Raw genomic sequence first — 24,598 nt, forward strand, 5'->3', positions numbered from 1 at the left:
GAAAGATGTCCCAGATGGTGGGAGTGTCTAGAACCAGGAATCACAGTCTACAGCTACAGGGTAAACCTTTTGGGACTGAGATAAGTAGATATTTCTTCACCCAAGGAATGGTAAACCTATGGAATTCACTACCACAGAAAGCAGCTGAAACCAAAACATATGTTTTCAATAAGGAGTTAAATACAGCACTTGAGGCAAAGGGGATCCAAGGATAAGGGGTGGGGAAATGGGATCAAGCTGCTGAGTTGGGATGATCACCCATGTTTCTAATGAATGGCGGAGCAGGCTTAAATTGCTGAACAGCCTATTTCTGCTTCTGTGTTTATATATCCTACACACCAAAACTAGATCCAACAAAGCAGTCAAGCAACAATTAAAGATGCAACCTGCTTAACAGATTAAATACTTTTTTTTGCAAAGGAGTGTACCTCAAATGGATAATGCTTTTTATAAATTAACAATCTTTGCATTGGCTCTAAAACATTAATTTTTGTAAAGGCAGTTTTAATATTTTAAAAATGGCAGCTAATCAAATTACTTGGTCCAAATGATGGTCAAAATATTTGAATGAAGCAACCTCTGTCAATGTCAGAATGCCACCAAAAATAATATGAAGCATTTATACTTCTGCAGTGTTTTTAATTAAATGGGACAGTCACATTTCACATTCAATTGAAATGCTGGGGTTTGGAGCAGAGTCTCACAATCAACTCAGATTTTCAGTGCAATCTCCCAGCAACTGACTACCCAGGTTCAGTTATCATCAGCACGTGAACGATTAAGTATAGGAACCAGCTGCTCCATTCCTCAATCCTGTTGACTCAAGGCTTTTATAATGTCAAAACTAGTGACCCAGCCTCTTAACTGCCAAATTCCTGCATGAACGTAACCAGTATGTGTCAAATGCAAATCTGTAACTATCTATTTAAATATCATATTTTTCACATCTCTGCCAAAGGGATAGATTAGGCCATTACTGACCAAAACACAAAACATTCAACAAGCCAGAGTTTTATTTTCCCCACTTCTTAACAGGAAGTGGTAATAATTTACAGTACACTTGTTAAAAAAAAAACTTACAGAATGTGGGTGTCACTGGCAAAGTCAGCATTTGTTGCCATCACAGATTGCCTTTGAATGTGGTGGCGAGCCACCTTTTCCATCCGCTGCAGTCCACGTAGATACATCCAAAGTGCTGTTAGGAAGGAAATTCTGGTTTTTGGATCCAGTGACTGTGAAGGAGTGGTGGTAATGTTCCAATTCGAGATGGTGTGGGGTTTGGAGGGGAACCTACAGATGGTGGGTGTTCCCACATATCTGCTGCCCTCGTCCTTCAAGAGATTGCAGATGGAAGCTTGATGAGTTGTTGCGCTACACCTTGCAGGTGCTGCACACTACTGCCACTGCACCAGTGGAGGGAATGCTTGTTTAATCATGTGGACAGGGTGGCAATCAAGCAAAGTGCTTCATCCTAGATAGTGCCAAGCTTCTTGTGTTGGTGGAGATGCACTCATCCATGCAAGTATTCCATTACACTCCTAACTTGTGCCTCGTAGTTGGTGGACAGGCTTTGGGGAGACGGGGTGTTATACCTCACAAAATGCCCAGCCTCCTCAACAGACCAATCCCTAGAATCGCAATCTACCAGCATCACATTTTATCCACTTTACAGGATGTTTAGTATTGAACTGCTTTCAAATAGTCTTCTCACTCTGCTAGAAAGTAAACCCATAAGGCAACTGGTGCACAAGATGTATTTAGCCAACCACCCTCATTCAGAAATACTGCAGACGGTCTCAGCATCCAACCACTAACTATTCCCCTTCCTTACTTGTACTTAAATACACAGATCATTTCTACTATTCCACTGTATTATTCACCTTACAGGAAAACAAATTTTATGAAAATTCTTTTTACAAGAAAACCCTAAAGAGAAAACAAAATGAATTGAAACGGGGCAGCACTGTGGTCAGCACTGCTGCCTCACAGCATCGGGGACCCGAGTTCAATTCTTGGCCTGGGTCACTGTGTGGAGTTTGCACATTCTCCCCATGTCTGCATGGGTTTCCTCTGGGTGCTTCAGTTTCCTCCAAAACGTGCAGACTAGGTGGATTGGCCATGCTAAATTGCCCTTTAGCGTCAGGGCAACTAGCTAGGGTAAATGCATGGGGTTGTGGGATAGGGTCTGGATGGGATTGTGGTCGGTGCAGACTTGATGGGCTGAATGGTCTCCTTCTGCATTGTAGGATTCTATGAAATGGACTATAAACAAAGTATGCAGTTGTAAGAGTAAAGTCACAACCAAAACAAGGTTCTCCGTTCAGTATTTCCTAAGTAACTAGCTATTATTACTTACAGCTTATAATTTTGATCAAATATACAATAAAAGTTGCATTCTGTCAAAGCAAGGTGCACACGTTAGCAACACTGGAATGTGCAAGTTATACTTGTGCTATTTCTCCAGCAAAAATGTTCCCCATGCAGTGTGCAGCTTCACAACTAGTTTTCCAGAACTGTTCAGATGTTAAAAAGCCCTGGATTTATTGGGGCTGCGTCCTGAATGTTCATGAAATGATTCTGGTTAATAATCCTCAGTTTTTTTCATTTTCACTGCTGGTGCCATCACTGCTGTCTGCAGACAATCCCAGCTTGTCATCAAGAGATGGTTCATTCAACTTCAGAAAGTTAATTACAAGATTTGCTACAGCATCAACATCACTGCAAAAAAAAGGGAAGAAAACACAAGACAAAGTTAGAAATGCAGATCTCGGCCCAAATCTTACAGTCAGCGCTGACCCTTGTCGCTGATGCTGATTAGACTGAGAACTACCCACTTACTGGGGTGAGATTTTTCTCTCTACGTTTCCAACGAAGCATACATCCGGGCTCCCTCACTCAGCACAGGAATCCACAGACAGCAGCAGCAAAGGGAACCTGCGCAGAAGCCAAGCCCCCTCTTCAGGGCACCAGCTGCCATATTCTGAGAAGTGTTCAAAGGCTCCAAGCTTTCTCAGAATGTCAGTGAATGAAGGAGTTGGGCCAGGCAGGTGGACAGGTGTGTCACGAGGAAGCCAGTGTGAATGGTGTGGGTGGGGGAGGCGGGGAGTCAGTTCCATATTCATCCAGGATATAGACTAGGCAGGAAGTGGGTAGCATTGCTGTCTCACAGCGCCAGAGACCCACGTTTAATTGCAGCTTTGGATGAATTTGTACATGCTCCTCAGGTCTGCGTGGGTTTCTTCCAGATGCTCCAGTTTTCTCCCACAGTCCAAAAGATGTGCTACACTAAATTGCTCCTTAGTGTCCTAAGATTGTGAAGTTAGGAGGATTGCAGGCCAAATGCATGGAATTACAGGAATAGAGTGGGCCTAGGTAAAATAGGTGCAGACTTAATGGACTGAATGGCCTCTTTCTGCACTGTAGAAACCTACAACGCAAGAGGTCATTCAGCCCATCAACTCTGCATTGACCACAATGCCACAACGCCATGCCTTTACCCTAGCTAGTCCCCCCTGACACTAAGGGGTAATTCAGTCTAACATTTCCTGGGTAACTATTTAGGTAACTAAGTCAGAACAGTCCAAAAATTCCAATGATTCCCCAAGTCAGTGCATCGGGACTTCCGGGGTTCTAACATACATCTTGGATCACGTCTCCGACAATCCAAAGACTGCGTGATCTGTATCCTAGTATCAAAAAGTACACTGATGATTGGCAATGCATATGAACTGGCCCATTTTCCTCCAGCACTCCAAAAGAAAAAAAATATCATTGTGTATCAGCTAGATATCAGAAATGTTGCAGACAGACCCATGATGGGCATCCCGCAGACTTGAATTCATATTTATCTGGTGATGTGGAAAAGTTTTTGTTACCTCCAGTTTACTTTCACTTACAGAGAAACTACACTTCAAAATAATTCATTGTACGTGCTTTTGTTAGAAAAAGTGTGTTCTTCCTGTCACTGGACCACCCAGTGTTCATCTTCCTCTTTTAAAATTATCTTTACAACTATCATCTTTGCCTCTTGCTTTTGTATTTTACCAAAGGAGGAGGAGGAGTTCGTGGCTCGCTCCCAAGTTTGTCAGGCAATCATCATTGTTCATTTCTTTTAACACTTTACAGCGACATCCTTTCAAAAGATTTAAGATTATATTTCTACACTGGTGACTTGAATTTTATAATGGGGAACAATATGGCCCACGTATGCAACCAAACCAGAACTGCATTGTAAATAGGGTAAATTTTCCAGTTGACAGGGTTTATAAAATGTGAGATATATTTGCCTGTGTGGACATGTGCAGCATACATGTTCATCAGTTGTACCACTGGAGATAGTGGAGTTCAAAACACAAAAATACAATTAAGCAGCAAGAACTTATCCAAATTATAAACAATTGCTTAAACAACAAAATAGTTGATTCTGCAGCTCCACAAAGTAAGCATAAATTAAGAACATAAGAAATAGGAACAGGAGTAGGCCATCTAGCCCTTCGAGCCTGCCCCGCCATTCAATAAGATCATGACTGATCTGAAGTGGATCAGTTCCACTTTCCTGCTTTCTCCCCATATCCCTTAATTCCCTTGTCTATCAGAAATCTATCTACCCGTGACTTAAATATATTCAACAAGGTAGCCTCCACCACTTCAATGGGCAGTGAATTCCAGAGATTCACCACCCTTGAGTGAAGAAGTTCCTCCTCAACTCTGTTCTAAACTGCGCCCCCCCCCCCCCACCTTATTTTGAGACTGTGCCCTCTAATTCTGTTTTCCTTTCTAAGCGGGAAGAATCTCTCTACCTCTCGGGTTAATATACATCAATTTTTTTGTAAAGCACAAATTTGCCAAAGAGTTGAGTTACTTACCTCCGATTACTTAGCACTGCACTTTGGGTCAGCGGGTGTGAAAAGCCAGTTGCAAACCGCAGTACAACCAGGTAACCTTTCCCCAAATAGCGGACCTTCTCCTCCTCCACTGTAACAGCACGGATATGCTGAAGCTGTGTCACCACTAGAAACAGAACACAGTCAGTGAAATTCAGCTAATAAAATATTGCATAAAAAAATTGTACAAATTAATATTACGTGCTACAAAACTAGAAAATGCCACGATCTGTTTTTGGCATTGCGAGGCTGCACAGTGGTAGTGACAGAGAAAGAGAGCACAAAATTATCCTGAAGGACAATGACTGCTCAGATCACTGTTCACACCACCTCATAAAACAGAACAAAAAGCAGCCACATTTGGACATGCAAAGTACCCAGTATATCTCAAATTACCTTGGAAAGACAAAGTATCTCAAAATTTGAATTAAGGAAGCAGTTTCATGCTGCAACTACACAAGTGGTATTTTCTATTAATGGAATGCTGCCATCAGTCCAAAGAGGTGTTCTGCCCACCCACACCTGTTTTCCTCCAGGTACTCCAGTTTCCTCCCAGTGCCCAAAACGCATGCTGGTTAGGTGCATTGGCCACGATAAATTTGCCCTGTGTACCCGAACAGGCGCCTGAGCGTGGCGACTAGAGGATTTTCACAGTAAATTCATCGCACTGTTAACGTAAGCTTATTTGTGATGCAAATAAATACACTTTAAAACATTGAAATGCCAGAGTGTACAAGGCTCAAATAAAAGTAAATGCTAGAACGTGAAACAAAAACAGAAAATGCTAGAAAATCTTGGCAGGTCTAACAGCCTCTGTGGAGAGAGAATAGAATAAGAGTTTCATGTCAGGATCAGCAAGCAAGGAATAGATTCGGGTCCTCCCAGTCCATTCTGAACATTGGCTTTGTAATTTTAAGAACAGAGTAAGAATTAAAAAATAAAGTGTCAACTTCAGTGCTAATGCGATATCAGACACATAAGCCGAGCGATTGGCTGAATTATTTAACACATGTTCAGTTGTCCATAATAATGCAAACTGCACTCATCAACCCCAGGCTTGCCAAACCCAAAATAAAACATCCACACTGACGTGATTCTGCAATTGGACAGCACTATCTGAATAATCCTGGGTGCTCCATTGACAACACTAACAATCAATTTAAGATCATGAGTCACATTGATACGCCACACAAAGGAACCATTCTCTGCAAACAAAAGGAACATGTTCAAGCCTTGAACCTCTCCTCAATTACCGAGGAGCTTGGTGAACCCTTTGTCTTTGACTACAGCAATGCCTAGAACAATCACACTTTTTTACTGTAGTATGAATTGTTGAGACTCTTTGAATTTTGGGCATTCTTGCATTTGTTCTGTCAAGTGCAAGACAAAAGACTTCAGCAATGTCTCTTTTCAGCAATATCCAAGTTCTGTACTGCCAAGCAACTGCTTTATCATAGAATCCCTATAGTGCAGAAGGATGCCATTCGGTCCATCAAGTCTGCAGTTATCACAATCCCACCCAGGCTCTATCCCATAACCCCACATATTGACCCTGCTAATCCCCTTGACACTAGGGTTAATTTAGCATGCCCAATCAACCAAACCCACACATCTTTGGACTGCAGAAGGAAACTGGAGCAATTTCAAGCAGACACAGGGACAATGTGCAAACTGCACGCGGACAGAGACCAAAGCTGGAATTGAACCCGGGTCCCTGATGCTGTGAGGCAGCAGTGCTAATCACCGCGCTACCCACTTTCATGTTGTAGTCAGATTATTACTTTGCAATTTGAGAAGCTAGCCCTGCCATTAAAGGCCAAATCTTTGTCTTAAATGTTATATCTAACCTGAGATGAGTTTGAAAACATTAATTGGTTGATCAAAGGCAAACCATGTGAGGTGGCACTGAGAAGGAATTATCAGCGGAGGTGGAGGAGGAATTAACGCTGAATTCACGTTCAGGACAAAATGAATAATTATTCACCCCACCTCAACATACTTTGTTGTAAGGTTTCTATCATCACACTCAGAATTTGTCACCATGGCTCTGAAGTTAACCCTAATGTTTGGAAAAATAAATTTTCATCTTACCTTGATCTTGACTATTTCTCCACATGGTCAATATCCTCGTATAAAGATTAAAATTTTTAAGAACTGCAACACCTTTATTCTTGTCAAAAATGACTTCCTGAAAGGCAAATAAAAAGAAATTAGCATTTAATGAATCAAAAGACAAAAAATTTCACATTACAATCTTACTTCCTACCAATGGATCAATGTTTAACATCATGCAAACTTTTAGTCCGTATGGATTATTTGCTGTAATATTGGTTTCCCATGTTCCAGAATTCCTAAAAGCATCAGAGCTTTTCCATTTAAATTTTTGTCCATTGCCAATATTCAGGTAGCTTTTACCAATTCATTGCTAAATCTTAACTTGACAAACGGAACCTCAAAATGTAGGTTGGGAGTTGTCACTGGCAAACTTTACACAAGGAAGGAGGTTCGCAAAGACTTGAAAACACATTGAGATTTCTTACTTTGAGTCACTTCATGGAACATTTATCTTGTTAAATCTGGATAACATGAGGTTAAAATTGCAAAGCACACAAGATTCTGGAGGTAGGGATGAGATCTGACAACATGACCAAGATTATATCTCTCCAGTAGTAGATAATCTTGACACTTTTTGATTCATTCTCAGGATGTGGCGATTGCTGACAAGGCCAGCGTTGATTGTCCTTCCCTGGATACAGGGAAGATGGGCGACTTCTGAGCTCAGCTCACAAACCATTTTATTGGTTGGAGACTGAAATTACATATAGGCCAGAATGGAAAAAGACAAGTTTTCCTTCCCTGAACAAACTTAATGCATCACTTGAATTTTTTTTAAAACAATGATCCAAAGCATTCAAGTTGAATCCAGTTTCTCAAGATGGTGGCACAATGGTTAGCACTGCTGCCTCAGCTTCGATTCCTGGCCTGGGTCTGTGTGGAGACTGCATGTTCTCCCCATGTCTGCATGGGTTTTCTCCTGGTGCTCCATTTCCTCCCACAGTCCAAAAGACTGTGCTGGTTCGGTGTATTGGCCATGTTAAATTCTCCCTCAGTGTAGTCAAACAGGCGCCAAGAGTGTGGCAACTAGGGTACTTTCACAGAAACTTCATTGCAGTGTTAATGTAAGCCTACTTATGACACTAATAAATAAACCTGAACTTTTAATTCAAACTTTCATTCTCTGGATTTGTAACCCAGGTTCTGGATTACTAATCCAGTAATAATAGTCAGTACACAATCAGACCCTGATTACGGAGACTTAATAGTTAAGACTTTCCAGTAAGCATTCAGAAAATGTCATCTGGAACAGCTCAGTTCATTTGAACTCAGCAGTGTCGTGACTGCTAGGGAAACAGCTGTTGGTGAAGCCCGCAACGTGGGAGGGCAGGAACAAATATGAGAAACATCGCAAAAGTTAAGAAGCGAGTTTGGCACCATTTTAGACTCCTTTGGTGCAGCATTTGTTTTTAAGTTTCAAAATGAACACTAGATACCTGGTCACATCATATATAATTCACAAGTATCTGAATAAATTATTTACAATTATGGATTCACGTCGCTGTGATACCCCTACTACAGAAGGCAAACTTTAAGTACCATCCTACCTCCCAGTCTTCCAAGTTTTGTACAGCCACAAATAAGCAGCCCACCACGTAGAATAACTTCCATGCCCAACTGTCTGCAAACAAATACAGATACATTTTATTCAGTCTCATATTTGCCCTGTACATAATGAAAACACTTCAGTCAAATGTACAAGTCACAACACCCTATCATTTGGTATAATTTCAGAGTTTGGTATGCCAACTAATATATTATATTTTGTAAACCCACAATATCAGACACTCTTCTGTGTTTTACTCAGTAATGCGCTCTCTGATGCATGGCACAATGGTTAGCACTACTGCCTCACAGGACCAGGGACCCGGATTCGATTCCCAGCTTGGATCACTGTCTGTGCGGTGTCTGCATGTTCTCCCTGTGGGTTTCCTTCAGGTGCTCTGGTTTCTTCCCACAGTCCAAAAGGCATGCTAGTTAGATGCATTAACCATGCCAAATTCTCCCTCAGCGTACCTGAACAGGCATTTTATTGTGGCAACATGGGAATTTTCACAGAAACTTCGTTGCATTGTTAACATAAGCCTACTTGCGACACCAATAAATGAAAACTAAATGATGTAGACCAACATTCTTTGCAGAAGTTCTGTTCCCAGGGTTAAATTTATACCATTCTGTAACCGTTTGGAGTCCAAGATTAGCCCAGGAGAAACCAACCATCTATTTCTGTTTCCTACGTTCCCTCTTTAGAAATTGTACAACTTCTAGATTACAACTTCATTCAAAAAGCCTAACCAAGATCAGAAACTCAAAATTTCCTGTGCTGCTGTGACCATCAATAAATCAATTGTCGTTGAATAATCCAATAGCTTCATTTGCACTTAGATGTTTATACCCAAGCTAAAGCTTACGTACAAATTAAAGCTGCAATGCAAGGGACAGCTATTATCTGATTTACTGCTGCATCTTTCTTTGTACCATTGCTGAGCTTAGCCAATTTGTTCCACAACATAATGGAAAAAATTGCCATCTCTAGCACATTCATTTCAATGCCTCGGTTAGGCGGGTTAGCCATGGTGAGTGCACAGGGTTATGGGGAAAGGGCGGAGGGGAGGGCCTGGGTGAGGGCTGCTTTTTCCAGAGAGTTGATGCAGACTCAAATGGACCAATGGCCTCCTTCTGCAGGGATTCTACGAAAATGAAAATCTGGTGTGTTCTGCAACTTGCTCATAATTCGTTTTGCTGAATTGTGTCCCCAGTGACAATGGAAGTTTCCCCCTTGTAATTCCAATTTAAGCTGTAAAGCAGGATGAATTTTTATAAATCTCTAACAATCTTGGCATTGAGAAAAGACTTAATTTCACGTCACACAAGTTTGTACATAGTTAGTTTTGACAACTGTAATCTTCAAGCTGTGCTGCCAAATGGTAACTGATTGTAAACTTAATGTACTAGATTTTTCACCCAATCATAGCTGGACAATCATTCCCTACCATCCCTCAGAATTCTCAAGCTAGAGGGAGAGACTAAAGTTCAAATTCTGCACTTCTCCAGCAGAGACCAACTGATTTATCTCATATGCATATAGTTTATCACTTTTATGATTAATTTGAGTATCTAAACCTGTACTCAGGCACACCAGAAACCAGGGTACAATGAATATTAGAAAAGCAGGTCAGCCCAAGTGCATGCAAAAGAACCTTCCTGATGTTCCTCCATGTAATTTAGTCGAAGGAAATTCAAGTGCATTAAGACCACTAAATCTTGAAAAACCTTCAATATTACCTCCTTGAAATTTACACTTCCCAACTTTTTGTTTAGTTCCTTCACCACTTGCAAATACCAAATGAATGATTTTACCAAGCTACCAAAAGTTTCACATCTCTCCCTGCTTCATATTCTTCATTTATATTTCTGAATTCTTGCTTCTTTCACTTAATCTCATGGCTTCACACTCAATACTCTGAATTCCATCCATCACGTCTGCACATTGACCTAAACCAGGTTTATGATTACTTTTTTTTCCCCACCTTTATTCTTTATGGGATGTGGGTGCTGCTGGCTAGGCTAACATTTGATGCCAATTCCCAACTGCCATTGAACTGAGTGGCTTACTAGGCCATTTAAAGTCAACCACATTGATGTTGGTTTGGAGTCACATGTAGGCCAGACCAGGTAAGGACAGCAGACTGTTTTCCGTAAAAAGACATTCATGAACCAGATGAGAGTTTTTTTTTAAAGTGACAATCAACAGTTTTGAGGTCATCATTAAACTCTTAGTTCCAGATTTCTTGTTTTTATTGAATTCAAATTTCACCATCTGCCATGGAGAGATGGGTCTCCACGGCATTACCCTGGATCTCAGGATCCTATTGTCCACTGACATTACCACTATCAGCTCCCTGTGTGAACAGATGAAAACACATATACTTTTTTTTAAATGTAGTAAAAGGAAATCCAAAAATCAGAAAGATATTAAACCATTATACTTTAACTTCCTTACCTACACTGTAATAAGCAGCAGCTAGACCAATAGAACCAATTCCTACAGAAGAGAAAAAATAATTTCACCATTAATTCTTTTTGTTGTGAACTTCTAAAGCTTTGGTTGTGATATCCTTCAGTAATTTACATTTAAAATTACCCACCAACTTTGCCTCCATACAGTGCAACGTTAAATATAATTGTTAAATGTTTTAGATCAAACTATCTCAAAAACATTGTAATGTGCATAAGAAAATGTAGTGTTTGCAGTGTACCAATATTAACACAAATGATGAGTTAATTTTTTTTAAGTTAGTTCTTAATTCATTTGTGGGACATAGGTATCATTGGCCGGCCAGCATTTATTGCCCATCCCTAGTTGCCCTTGAGAAGGTAGCAGTGAGCCACCTTCTTGAATCGCTGCAGATAGTTAAGGATGGAATGTTGATCAAGACATCCAGAAAACTCCCTCCTCTTCTTGGAGTAATCCCATGGAATCCATAACGTTCACCAGAACCACTAGAACAGTTAAATCAAATTGATTTAAATGCATTAGTCAAAAGACAGCACAACAAGGCAGAATTGACTTAGTACTTCATTGACATCTTGTGGGATGTGAACCTGCACTTTTAGGAACCAGAAATGAATATGTTGCCAACGAATTCAAGGTGTTTTAATTATTGTGGACTCACCAACCAACACAGACCAGGACCGAACACCTGGAGATCTCTTCAGGTGAAGGATCGAATCTGTTCGTTCCTCTACGACCATGTATGCCATCTCCACAAAAAGCTATGGACAACACGTTCTTGGGTGATGCTTGCAAATGGATCTGCAATTCAAACACAAAACAGCAACCTAATGAACAATTGGAAAGGAAATGCAATGGAAAGGAAATGCAATAAAAAGCAATTGCAAAGCATGTTACAGTTCTCAGGAATAACATTAGCCCATTAAAATAATGCAGTTTGTATTGTATCTACAAGAGTGGTATCAGTTTCGGTAAGCCATGAACCTAACAGTATTTAACATCACTCTGCTCCTTCTGAAGACATCCACATCAGTAAGCCCAGCTTTAAAATATTTTTTTAAAAACACTGGAGGGAAAAGCATTGTATAGCAGATAATACATAATAATTTACCCAAAACAACATTTTAGTTTTCAGCGCAATTCATCTTCCACAACAGTACATTTTTTTTTAATTCGTAGGACATCAGTGTCACTGGCTGGCCAGCATTTATTGCCCATCCCTAGTTGCCCCAAGGGCAGTTGAGAGTCAACCACATTGCTGTGGCTCTGGAGTGACATGTAGGACAGATTGGGCAAGGATGGCAGACTTCCTTCTCTAAAAGGACGTCGGTGAAAGATGGATTTTTACGACAATTGACAATGGTTTCATGGTCATCAGTAAATTCTTAATTCCAGATTTTTTTTTAATTGAATTTAAATTCCATCATCTGCTGTGGTAGGATTGAAGCCAGGTCCCGAGATCATTAACTGAGTTTCTGGATTTACAGTCTAGCGATAATATCACTAAGCCATCGCCTCCCACTCAATTCTTCCATATTCATTGTGTACTATTTCCAATGGTAGCATTTTGGAAGACATTACTGATATTACATTGGTGGATTAATTCCACTTCTACAAAAACCCAGATCAATACATGCTAAGAATAATATAAGGTATATAATAAAATTTTAGTAGGTGACATTAATCAAACTTACAGTAGCACTCAGCTGTGTGCTGGAAGGGTGGTACTTTTCCCATAAACTTGGATTCGCCGTCCAAGTTTAAATAGGGATATATTGTATGTAAAGTTAGGCTCAAAGAGCAGCTAGATGATTATTTTTCATTTATTTTCTGTTTCACTGAGTATCTGAGGACATTTTAAATAAACATTCTGCATTTGGACATCTGTGTGACTTGTTGAACTGAGTGAACCCCCCCTCCCCCCGCCCCTACAAATCCCCAGCCCCTTGTGACATCAGACTGTACACTTTGAGAAAATCCTACATTAATAATTTTGATTCTGCTCTGTTCCTCCATCAATGCCCCACCAAATAATGGAGTTGCATAAAATCAGATTCACCAACATTTTCGTTATTGTGTTGGCTTACTTTGACTGGAACATTAGCACTAATGGATCTCTTGGCAATTGCTCACCTACACCAGTTTTGACGAAAAGCAGTATGTTTCCCTTCCTGCAACTTGTCAGAAACTCATTTTCTGCACCCCCTCGCGTTGCATTTTGCAGTTTGTCTTTCTGTTTCGCTCTAGCAGTCCAACATGCTCACCCTTATTGTCTTTATATTTTTATCTCTAGCTTCCTTGATTTGATTTATTATTGTCACATGTATTAGTATACAGTGAAAGGTATTATTTCTTGCGCACTATACAGACAAAGCATACCATTCATAGAGAAGGAAACAAGAGTGTGCAAAATGTAGTGTTACAGTCATAGCCAGGGTGTAAAGAAAGACCAACTTAGTACGAGGTAGGTCCATTCAAAAGTCTGACTGCAGCAGGAAAGATGCTGTTCTCGAGTCAGTTGATATGTGACCTCACACTTTTCTATCTTTTTCCCAAAGGAAGAAGGTGGAAGAAACAATGTCCAGGATGTGTGGGGTCCTTATTTATGCTGGCTGCTTTGACAAGGCAGTGGGAAGTGTAGACAATTGATGGATGGAAGCTTGATTTGTGCGATGGACTGCGCTACATTCATGACTTTTTGTAGTTCCTTGTGGTCTTGGGCAGAGCAGGAGCCATATCAAGCTGTGATACAACCAGAAAGAATGCTCTTTATGGTGCACCCGTAAAAGTTGGAGAGCCATAGGTGACATACCAAATTTCCTTACTCTTCTGAGAAAGTAGAGGCATTGGTAGGCTTTCTTAACTATAGGGTGTGGGTGTGGGTGTGGGTGTGGGTGTGGGTGTGGGTGTGGGTGTGGGTGTGGGTGTGGGTGTGGGTGAAAATGTTCTTCTTTACGCTTCCTTCATTTTGTTGATATTGAGGAAGAGATTATTGTTACCATATCAGTTCATCAGATTCTCTATCTCATTCCTGTGTTCTGTCTCATCACTGTTTGAGATCCAACCCACTACGGTGGTGATGTCAGCAAACTTGAAAGTCGAGCTGGAGGGGAATTTGGCCACACAATCATAGGTGTATAAGAAGTTTAGTAGGGGTCTGAGAACACAGCCTTGTGAGGCACTGGTGTTAAGGATGATGTGGAGGAGGAGGTGTTGCCTATCCTTACTAAGGATAGGCAACACCTGAAGTTCAGGATCCAGTCACAGAAGGAGGAGCCGAGGTCCAGGCCAAGGAATTTGGAAAAGGACAGACAGGAAAGTGAATGAATTAGCTAGCTGACAAGCATATTTCATTTTGCGATTTCCAATCGGAGCTGCAATGGCAGGGTTTGTGAATGTTGCTGCAAAAGGACTTTTTCAGTAAACACATTTGCTTTGCTTGATACCACGCCTGGATGTTTTACAACTTTATTGATATAATACGTGAAATGTAATAAATCATCCCAAGCTGCTTCACAGAGTATTATGAATCAAAATTTGACACCGAGTTAAGTAAGGCAATAGTCAGGCAGTCAGCCAAAAGCTTGGTCAAAGAGGTCGTTTGTAGGAAGGCTCTTAAAGATGAAAAGCAAGGCAGATTAATTTAGGGAGGGGATTCTAAAAGCTAAGGCAGGGCAAATTAAAGGCACAGAAATCCATGGTAAAGCAATTTTAAAAAATCAGTGACGCTCAAGAGGAACACATACCTCAGAGGATTAGGGCTAGAGCAGATTACAGACGTAGGGAAGGACAAAGCCACGGGAGGATTTGAAAAATTGAGACACTGCTTAATCAGGAACCATTGTGGATCAGTAAGCACAGAGCAATGTGTGAACTTGGTAGCAGAAAGGACAATTACAGCAGAGCTTTGGATGACCCTCAAGTTTACAGAGGGTTGAATTTGGGAGGCCGGCAAGGCATGTATTAGAACAGTCAAGTCTAGAGATAACAAAGGCGTAGATGCGAATTTCAGTAACAGTTGAGTTGAGGCAGGGGCCAGACTCAGTGACGTTGTGGAGGTGGTGTTAGACAGCCTTAGTGATGCCAAAGATATGTGGTCAAATCCTCATCTCAGGGTCAAGTATGACACCAAGATTGCAAGCAGTCTGCTTCAGCCTCAGGCACTTGCCAAGGAGAGGGATGAATAGGAAAGAGAGTTTGTTTGGGGACTGAGGACAACAGTTTCAGTCTTAATATTTAATGGGGAGAAATTTCTGCTCATAGAACAAGGAGTCTGATAATTTAGCAACAGTGCTGGAGTCATGGGTGGTGGTGAAGTGGAGCTAGGTGTCTTCAATATGCGTGTAAAAACAAACATGCTGCTTTCGGATGATCTGACATAGGGATAACATGCCGATGAGAAATGGGAGAGGGAGCCACGGTTATCCTATCAGAGTGGGAAGAGAAGCCAACATTCAATAGTTAAGAATGAAAACTAGGCAAGAGCACTCCCACTCAGCTGGACGACAGAATGGTGAATTATGGGAGGAAGATGGCATGGTCAACTTTGTCAAAGGCTTGCAGACATGCTGCGAGGGACAGGAGCAGTAACTTACCTTCCTCAGTCACATACGATGCTATTTGTGACTCTGGTAAGAACCATTTTGGTACTCTGGCAAGGATGAAAATCTGATTGAAGGGATTCAAAACACAGAGTTCCCAAAAAGATGAGCACAGAATTAGGAGGTGACAACATGTTCTAGAACTTGAGAGGAAAGAGAGATTGCAAATCCAGCAGTGGTGCACAAGGACACTGGGGTCAAGGGCTAATTTTCAGGAGTGGGGTGATGACAAAAGATTTGAAGGCCTGAGGGATGGTATCCGAAGAGAAAGAATTATTGATATCAGTTATGGGAATCAGAAAAGGAAGCTGGAAGATCAGTAGCTTAGTGGCAACGGGTTAAGGGAGCAACAGGCATGACTCACGAGCAACCTGAACTTGGAGACTGCACAAGGGAACATAATGAAGCGACTAGAGAATGATCCAAGTTTAAGGTTAGGGTGGGGAGAGCTTTAGGGAAATTTTAGCCTGATGATCTAGGGGGAAAGAGAGGGAAGTGGCAGAGGCAGCTAATAGGATGGTTTCAAATCTTAGTGGAAAATCAGTTAATGTTTGGACAAAGATTTCTGCGAGCTCCTCACAGCAAGAGTGATGGGGTGATTGGGGAAGGTTAAGAGTTTTAAAATGATAATTTGCAGTAAAGATTGATTCATTTTGAAGAGCCTTTTTTTTAATTACATGTGACAAAGAAATACGATGCCGGGTTTATGATCCAGGTTCACCAACCAGTTGCCTAGGGTGGTAAACTAGACACATTTTCTTCTCATCCTGCTTGCCATTTGCATTAGGATAACTAAGTGATTTAGAATAATTCAAGTCACCATTCAGAACAGGAGTTATATTCATAAGAACTAGGAGCAGGAGCTGGCCATTTGGCCCCTTGAATCTACTCCACCATTCAATAAGATCATGGCTGATCTTTTTGTGGACTCAGATCCACTTACCCACCTGCTCAGCATAACCCTTAATTGCTATACTGTTCAAAAATTTATCTATCCTTGCCTTAAAAACATTCAATGAAGTAGCCTCAGCTGCCTCACTGGACAGGGAATTCCAACCCTTTGTGTGAAGAACATACATAGAACATAGAACACTACAGCACAAACAGGCCCTTCGGCCCACAAGTTGCACCGATCACATCTATACCTACCAAGCCATAGAACTATCTGTAACTCCCAATCCCATTAGATCCCATATACTCATCCAGAAGTCTTTTAAAAGACCCCAGCGAGTTCGCCTCTACCACCACTGATGGCAGCCGATTCCACTCACTCACCACCCTCTGAGTGAAAAACTTACCCCTAACATCTCCTCTGTACTTGCTGCCCAGCACCTTAAACCTGTGTCCTCTCGTAGCGACCATTTCAGCCCTGGGAAATAGCCTCCGAGAATCCACCCTATCTATTCCTCTCAACATTTTATAAACCTCTATCAGGTCGCCTCTCAACCTTCGTCTCTCCAGGGAGAAGAGAAGTTCCTCCTCAACTCAGTCCTAAATTTGCTTCCCCTTATTTTGAGGCTATGCCCTCTAGTTCCAGTGGAAACAACTTCCCTGCTTCTATCTTATCTATTCCCTTCATAATCTTTTATGTTTCCATAAGATCTTCCCTCATTCTTCTGAATTCCAACGAGGATAGCTCCAGGCCACTCAGTCTCTCCTCATATGCCGATCTCTCAACTCTGGAATCAACCTAGTGAATCTCTTGTGTACCTCCTCCAGTGCCAGTATATCTTTTCTCAAGTAGGGAGACTCCTCTCCACATTACTGAATCCACAGTACTGCACACTAAATGGAATATATGCTGCGCAATTTGGGACATGGGACTAATAATACAACTTTGAACAATCTATAAATGCATTGTGGACAAAAGCATTTTTAGATGAAAAAGTGATAACACCTTTGTGGCAGTCAATTTAGTTTTGCATGCATCTTTACTTCTTCAAACCAGCTCAAGAAATGAGTTGTGATTCATGATCTGATCGCTGTTGAGGTCAACAGTCTTCAAAACCGGATTTGGAAATCCTGTGTGAGCCAACGTGACGAGTACAATTCCATGCATGATGGAGCATCAATAGAATTGTACTCTGGCAGCTGCTGCAGTTCCTGTGGATGCAATGCACTGCTTCATTTGATCATGTCCTCAGGTTTAGGTTTACTTGGCACATTTATCTAACCAAAGACCACTGATAAGCAAATCTATCAACAGCTTCCAATTTTATAAACGAATTCCCAGTGCATCATTATGCTAGCTTTTCACCAGGACAAAGGAACAATTCAACAAATAAAGAGTATTAATAATACTAAGTGTGTAGTGTGCAAGTCTGAACAGTTTAGTAACTGAATGCAGTTACTGTGAGCATTCCTGCATTGAATCCAAATGTTCAGTAGCACCTGTCAAAGATGCCTAGAGCAGAAAGTAAAATTAACTTAATGATTTTGATTTGTTTAAAATACTGAAGTCGAAAAGCCAACATTGTGGCTCCAAGCGTGGTCATTCTTAACACAGTTATAGCCGTTCAGAAGAGACAAATGGCTTAAAGTAAAGGTGTTAACACCTACATTACAGTGAATAAGGAAACACCATACCAACACTGTTTGGATTCATCTGCTAATATTGGTAACATTAATTTAGAGAGATTTGAACTATTTGCATACTACTCCAAACCACAAACGATAATAAAGTTCTATCCTTATCCCATCTTCATTCAGATGCTGCCCTTTTAAGATATTTTATACAAACATGGGATTAAAGTCACAGGCATGTTAATGATTTTCAACTTTTAACCGTCCATCACATTCCACAACCATTTGACTGTCTGGCATTAAGTGAAACTTCTACAGCCAAATACAGGGAAAAAAAAATCAAAGCCATCTTACTTTGCACCAAGAATGCATACCCCTGCTATTGACACCACCCGTCTCAAGCATGACCAAGGCCCAGAACCAAGCTTCAAATCCCACGTTACATTTTTGATTCTTCCTACCCTTACTATTCTAGAGCATTCAGCACTCCTATCTTAGGTTATTCTCATAGGCAAACGGTAACTGCTAGTGCTAACTTTCCAAATAGCCCAGTAATACAAGCAAGCCAATCTTCCAGTTAATATAATTTCAGTCACTGACTCAATAAGATCTTTCTCCGGTGAGAAACTGAAAAATGATCACACCGACAGACTCAGGTTAAATTTAAATTAAGCAGAATTATTTCATAAAGGACGAACAAGGTATGTAACCACACATCTAAACTACTTGCTTTAATGAAAATAATGAAGTCTAAAATCTAACATTAAACTATCACATTGCAGAAGGTGTAATGTAATGACTTTCTCTTCTCACGTTTCCCAAGCTTCAGAACCTCAGCCCTTTATTTTAACTTGTTCTGTAGGTTCCAATCACTTTTGTTCCAGTATCAGAGATTGGCTGCAGTAGGGAGGAAGCTATTCCACTGTCAAGTCTATGCCAGCTCTCGGCAACAGCAAACAAATTACTCCCACTTCCCCACCATTATGCCCAGCCTTGCCTTTTTTTTAAAGCATTGATCTAACTCACTTGAAGTTTGAATTTACTTCCGCCATCCTCTCAGGCAGCACATTCAAAATCGTACTCACTTCTTGCACAAACTGTTTTTTTCTCATTAGGCCTTTGGTTCTTTTGCCAAACTTACATCTGGCACCTTTAGTTCTAGATCCTTTTGCCAAAAAAAAAAGTTTCTCCCTCCCTCTACCCTATTGAAACCTCTCAGGAGTTTGAACACCTCTATCACGTCATTATTAAACTCTGCTTTTTCATTTAAATATTCGCAAAATTAGACTTAAACTTCCCATATTTTAGGAAAACTGCAACCACGTTTGTTTATTATACATTAACTGAACAAATTAAATTGACCCCTCACCCTTGTCCTTTTTATTTTTCATCAGCTTTGTATCACCCAATGCACCGAGTCCAAAATCGTGGGATGATAGCAACAGTAGTAACATCACTAGGATAACAGCCTAAGGCAACCAGGTTCAGGGGACATGGCTTCAAATCCCACTATGGCTACTGGTGGAATTTAAATTCAATTAATAAATCTGGAATGTAAAGCTGGTCTTGTAACAAGTTGTTAACGGGGCTAAAGGTAGACAAGTCTCCTGGTCCTGATGGAATGCATCCCAGAGTACTAAGCGAGATGGCGGGAGAAATAGCAAACACACTGGTGGCAATTTACCAAAATTCATTGGACTCTGTGGTGGTTCCCGCAGATTGGGAAACAACGAATGTGATACCACTGTTTTAAAAAGAGGAGGTAGACAAAAGGCAGATAAGTATGGGCCGGTTAGCTTAACTTTTGAAGTCGGGAAAACATTTGAATCTATCAAGGAAGAAATAGCAAGACATCAGGATATAAATTGCCCCATTAGTAAGACACAGCATTGGTTCATGAAAGGCAGGTCATGTTTGACGAATTTGGCAGAGTTCTTTGTGAACATTGCATGTGCAGTGGACAATGGGGAACCTGTGGATGTGGTGTATCTGGGTTTCCAGAAGGAATTTACAAGGTGCCACATCAAAGACTGCTACATAAGATAAAAGTGCACAGTGTTATGGGCATGTATTAGCATGGATAGAGGACTGATTAACTAACGGAAAGCAAAGAGTAGGGTTAAATGGGTGTTTTTCTGGTTGGCAGTGACTAGTGGTGTGCCTCAGGGATCAGTGTTGGGACCACAATTGCTTACGATTTACGTAGATGATTTGGAGTTGGGGACCAAGTGTAGTGTGTCAAAATTCACAGATGACACAAAGATGGGTGGTAGAGCAAAGCATCCAAAGGACGCTGAAAGTCTGCAAAGGGATACAGGTAATCTAAGTCAGTAGGGGAGGGTCTGGCAGATGGAGTACAATGTTGGTAAACTGAGGTCATCATTTTGGTAGGAGTAACAGCAAAACGGATTATTATTTAAATGGTAAAAAATTGCAGTATGTTGCTGTGCAGAGGGACCTAGGTGTCCTTGTGCAGGAATCTCAAGGAGTTGGTTTGCAGGTGCAACACGTAATTAAGACGACAAATGGAATTTTGTCCTTCACTGCTAGTGGGATGGAGTTTAAAAACAGCGAGAATATGCTGTAGCTGTATAAGGTGCTGGTGAGACCACATTTGGAGTACTTTGTACATTTTTGGTCTCCTTACTTGAGAAAGGATACACTGGCACTGGAAGGGGTGCAGAGGAGATTCACTAGGTTGATTCCAGAGTTGAGAGGGTTGGCTTATGAGGAGAGATGGAGGAGTCTGGGGCTATACTCATTGGAATTCAGACGAATGAGAGGAGATCTTATAGAAACATAAGATTATGAAGGGAATAGATAAGATAGAAACAGGGAAGTTATTTCTACTGGAGCTAGAGGGCATAGCCTCAAAATAAGGGGGAGCAGATTTAGGATTGAGTTGAGGAGAAATGTCTTCACACAAAGGGTTTGTGAATCTGTGGCATTCCCTGCCCAATGAAGCAGTTGAGGCAACCTCACTGAATGTTTTTAAGGTAAGGATAGATAAATTTTTGAATAGTAAAGGAATCAAGGGTTATGGTGAGCGGGCGGGTAAGTGGAGCTGAGCCACAAAAAGATCAGCCATGATCTTACTGAATGGCAGAGCAGGCTCGAGGGGCCAAATAGCCAACTCCTGCTCCTAGTTCTAATGTTCTTCGTTCTATCACCATTACATAAGAACAAAGAAAATTACAGCACAGGAAAAGGCCTTTCAGCCCACCAAGCCTGCACCAACCATGCTGCCCGACTGAACTAAAACCCCCTACCCTTCCGAGAACCATATCTCTCCATTCCCATCCTGTTCATGTACTTGTCAAGACGCCCCTTAAAAGTCACTACATATCCACTTCCACTACCTCCCCCAGCAACGAATTCCAGGCACCCACTACTCTGTAAAAATCTCCCTGGTACATCTCTTTTAAACCTTGCCCCTCGCACCTTAAACCTATGTCCCCTAGTAATTGACTCTTCCACCCTGGGAAAAAGCTTTGACTATCCACTCTGTCCATGCCTCTCATAATCTTGTAGGCTTCTATCAGGTCGCCCCTCAAACTCCACTGCTCCTGTGAGAACAAGCCAAGTTTCTCCAATCTCTCCTCATAGCTAACGCCCTCCAAACCAGGCAACACCCTGGTAAATATTTTCTGTACCCTCTCCAAAGCCTCCACATCCTTCTGATAGCATTCAATTCTGGTCGCCACACTATATTCCAAGTGCAGCCTAACTAAGGTTCTATAAAGCTGCAACATGACTAACCAATTTTTAAACTCAGTGCCCCGGCCGATGAAGTCAAGCATGTTGTATGCCTTCTTGACTTCCTTCTCCACCTGCATTGATGAAACTATCATTGGTTGTTGTAAAAAACCCACACTTATTTTAAATAAGTAACTGTCCTTCCTTCACTCTACCTTTGCAACGCCTTTTGTTACCCATCCATACCCTCCTGCTTTTGGATAGATCCTGCCCTCCGCAATTTATTCCTTGAACCCCTTTGCGTTGCCACCAGCCTCCCTTCCTTTCCTAAAAGCTTAGCTTTATAAGCAGGCTCTTTTGTCAACTCCCCATTTCTACTCAGACGAAGGGTCATCCTGACTTGAAACACTTCTATTTTCTCTTCACAGATGCTGTCAGACCTGCTGAGATTTTCCAGCATTTTGTTTTTGTTTCAGATTCATCGCCCGCAGTATTTTTGCCTCTATCTTAATTTCTACTGCTGCTTTACTCATATGTAAAGTGCTTGGAGATGATTTATTATTTTGAAAGTGCTGTACAAAGGCAAGTCTGTGTTATTTTAATTGCATTATAACTAACAGGAAAACATGCTATCCTCAACATCTATCAATTTTCCCCATGGACCATTAGCTCATACCCTATACTGTAATGCATTTAAGTAACAACTCATCTCACTGGTAACTCTATACTTCTTTAACCATTTTGTTTCTCCCACCCCACATCAAAGCACTCTCACCTTAAGTTGCAAATTTATAGCACAGATCACATTCTACATGTGATCTATGCATTGATCTATAGAATATCAATAATATTTGAATTAATAATTGTTCTAAACATCAGAGGTTTCTGCTCAGTTTTTAATTCTTGCTTGGAATGCACCAGACATACATTTTTAATGCCCTTTGCTCATCGTGTGGCTACTTGTTCATCACAAAAAGGCTTTCATTATTCTCAGCAAGCAGCAATTGATGGCTCTGTCGAGATAATGGTCAAAAAAAAGCACTAATGGTGTCAATACTACAGGTAAACAATCAAATCCAGTAAAACCTGAGGCTGCCTGGAGGTCATTTACAGCACTCAGTCTATTTGATGAAAACGATTACTCAAAACTGGGTTCAAACGAGGAAATTAGTAACATGTTACATGTTAGGGCACGGTTAATGATGACAACGTACACTTTCATTTCCAAGTCACCAAACCGTGGTCCCCTTGTTCCTGCTCGCGTGGTCCCGAAACACTAGGCAACTGAGATTTATTTATCTCATATTTGCTTTTTGCTGGTCTGGTCTGACTGAATTCTGTGGGTCTGGTGATTTGGAAAGAGCTGTTGCAACACTGTCACTGTCGCAGAAATCTGAAATCTAAACAGCGATTTGAAATATTTACAACTAGTGTGAGGATGAATGAAACTTATAACTCTTGATACTCCAACGGTTCATAATAAGGCATCCCTCAAATGACATCCATTTAAGTAAAGAATCACCACCGCTTTTAATCAAATACAGGAACCAAGTTAAATAGTCGTTTACACTTCAACGATGTACTTATTGAATGGTAAGTTATCCGTTTCAATAGCCGTTTTAAATAGGAATATTGAACTACAGCTAAAATAGAATCCCAATCTTTGGATATCAATTAGTGTTAAAAGAAAGAGGAACAAAAAGCCATACCGCCTGTTCTGCGGCTCTTCCTCTTGAACGCGTTGAGTCACTGGTCAGGCGTGTAAGTTTCTGAATGAGTTCTTCCTCTTCCCTCTCGTACATTTTGGAGCTCTCATTGGCTCAGTTCAAGATCAGCCCCTCGCCAGCCTGTTGTCCAATGGGCTGGTGGCTACAACTTCGTTTTTACCATCCTCACACACAACGCACACTCCGCCCCTCCCTCAAATACAACACAACTCTGACCAAACTCATCCCCCATCAGTCTTTCTCAAACTCCACCCTCCCCACGTAACTCTTACAAATCTCCACCCCCGTACACAACAAAACTCTTACAAAATTCCACCCCCATGCAGAACAAAATACTTCTAAAACACAATTCCCACACCCAACCTCTTTTAAAACTCAATTCCCAAACACACCACAACCCTTACAAAACTCCTACCCCATCAAACACAAGTTTCATAGCTCCACCTGACAATTAAACCCTTACAAATCTCCACCCCCAAATACAAAACTCAAAGTTTCATTCCACTCCAAAGTTCAACCCCCACCCAACATAAACTTTATTAAACTCTACCCCACCCAGTACAACGTTTACACAACTCCACCTCCAACACAAAAATCCTTCATAAAACACAACCTTTACAAAACTCTACTGCAAACACAATCCTTACAAAACTCCACCCCAAACACACAATCCTTACAAAACACCACCTCTAACACACAACCCTTGCAAAACTCCACCCCCCAAACACACAACCCTTGCAAAACTCCACCCCAAACACACAACCCTTACAAAACACCACCTCTAACACACAACCCTTACAAAACACCACCTCTAACACACAACCCTTACAAAACACCACCTCTAACACACAACCCTTACAAAACTCCACCCCCCAAACACACAACCCTTACAAAACACCACCTCTAACACACAACCCTTTCAAAACTCCACCCCCCAAACACACAACCCTTACAAAACTCCACCCCCAAACACACAACCCTTACAAAACTCCACCCCCAAACACACAACCCTTACAAAACTCCACCCCCAAACACACA

The 24,598-nt window shown here is 41.2% G+C and overlaps 1 protein-coding gene across 1 annotated transcript; it reads right to left on the reverse strand.

Moving 5' to 3' along the window:
• Positions 1-1,353: 1,353 nt before the first annotated feature.
• Positions 1,354-24,170, reverse strand: cybc1 (cytochrome b-245 chaperone 1). Its single transcript, XM_080208925.1, has 7 exons — positions 23,543-24,170; positions 11,675-11,814; positions 11,002-11,043; positions 8,546-8,619; positions 6,975-7,071; positions 4,866-5,010; positions 1,354-2,718 (listed from the first exon to the last, which is right to left on the reverse strand). Exons 2-7 carry the CDS (start codon positions 11,760-11,762, stop codon positions 2,592-2,594), a joined length of 573 nt encoding a protein of 190 aa, XP_080065051.1. The 5' UTR covers positions 11,763-11,814; positions 23,543-24,170; the 3' UTR covers positions 1,354-2,591.
• Between the last annotated feature and the right edge of the window lie 428 nt (positions 24,171-24,598).

This window comes from Carcharhinus amblyrhynchos, chromosome 21 (genome assembly GCF_965287045.1).
Source record: "Carcharhinus amblyrhynchos chromosome 21, sCarAmb.v2.hapA, whole genome shotgun sequence".
Taxonomy (NCBI): domain Eukaryota; kingdom Metazoa; phylum Chordata; class Chondrichthyes; order Carcharhiniformes; family Carcharhinidae; genus Carcharhinus; species Carcharhinus amblyrhynchos.

What these genes read in the sequence shown, in the direction of transcription:
- cybc1 (XM_080208925.1), bottom strand. Translation starts at nt 11,762, where the DNA reads ATGGCATACATGGTCGTAGAGGAACGAACAGATTCGATCCTTCACCTG. An exon ending in GTCCTGGTCTGTGTTGGTTG is followed by an intron (nt 11,044 to 11,674) that starts GTGAGTCCACAA and finishes TCTCTTCTGTAG; the next exon opens with GAATTGGTTCTATTGGTCTA. An exon ending in GCAGTGCTAAGTAATCGGAG is followed by an intron (nt 2,719 to 4,865) that starts GTAAGTAACTCA and finishes TTTTTTTTGCAG; the next exon opens with TGATGTTGATGCTGTAGCAA.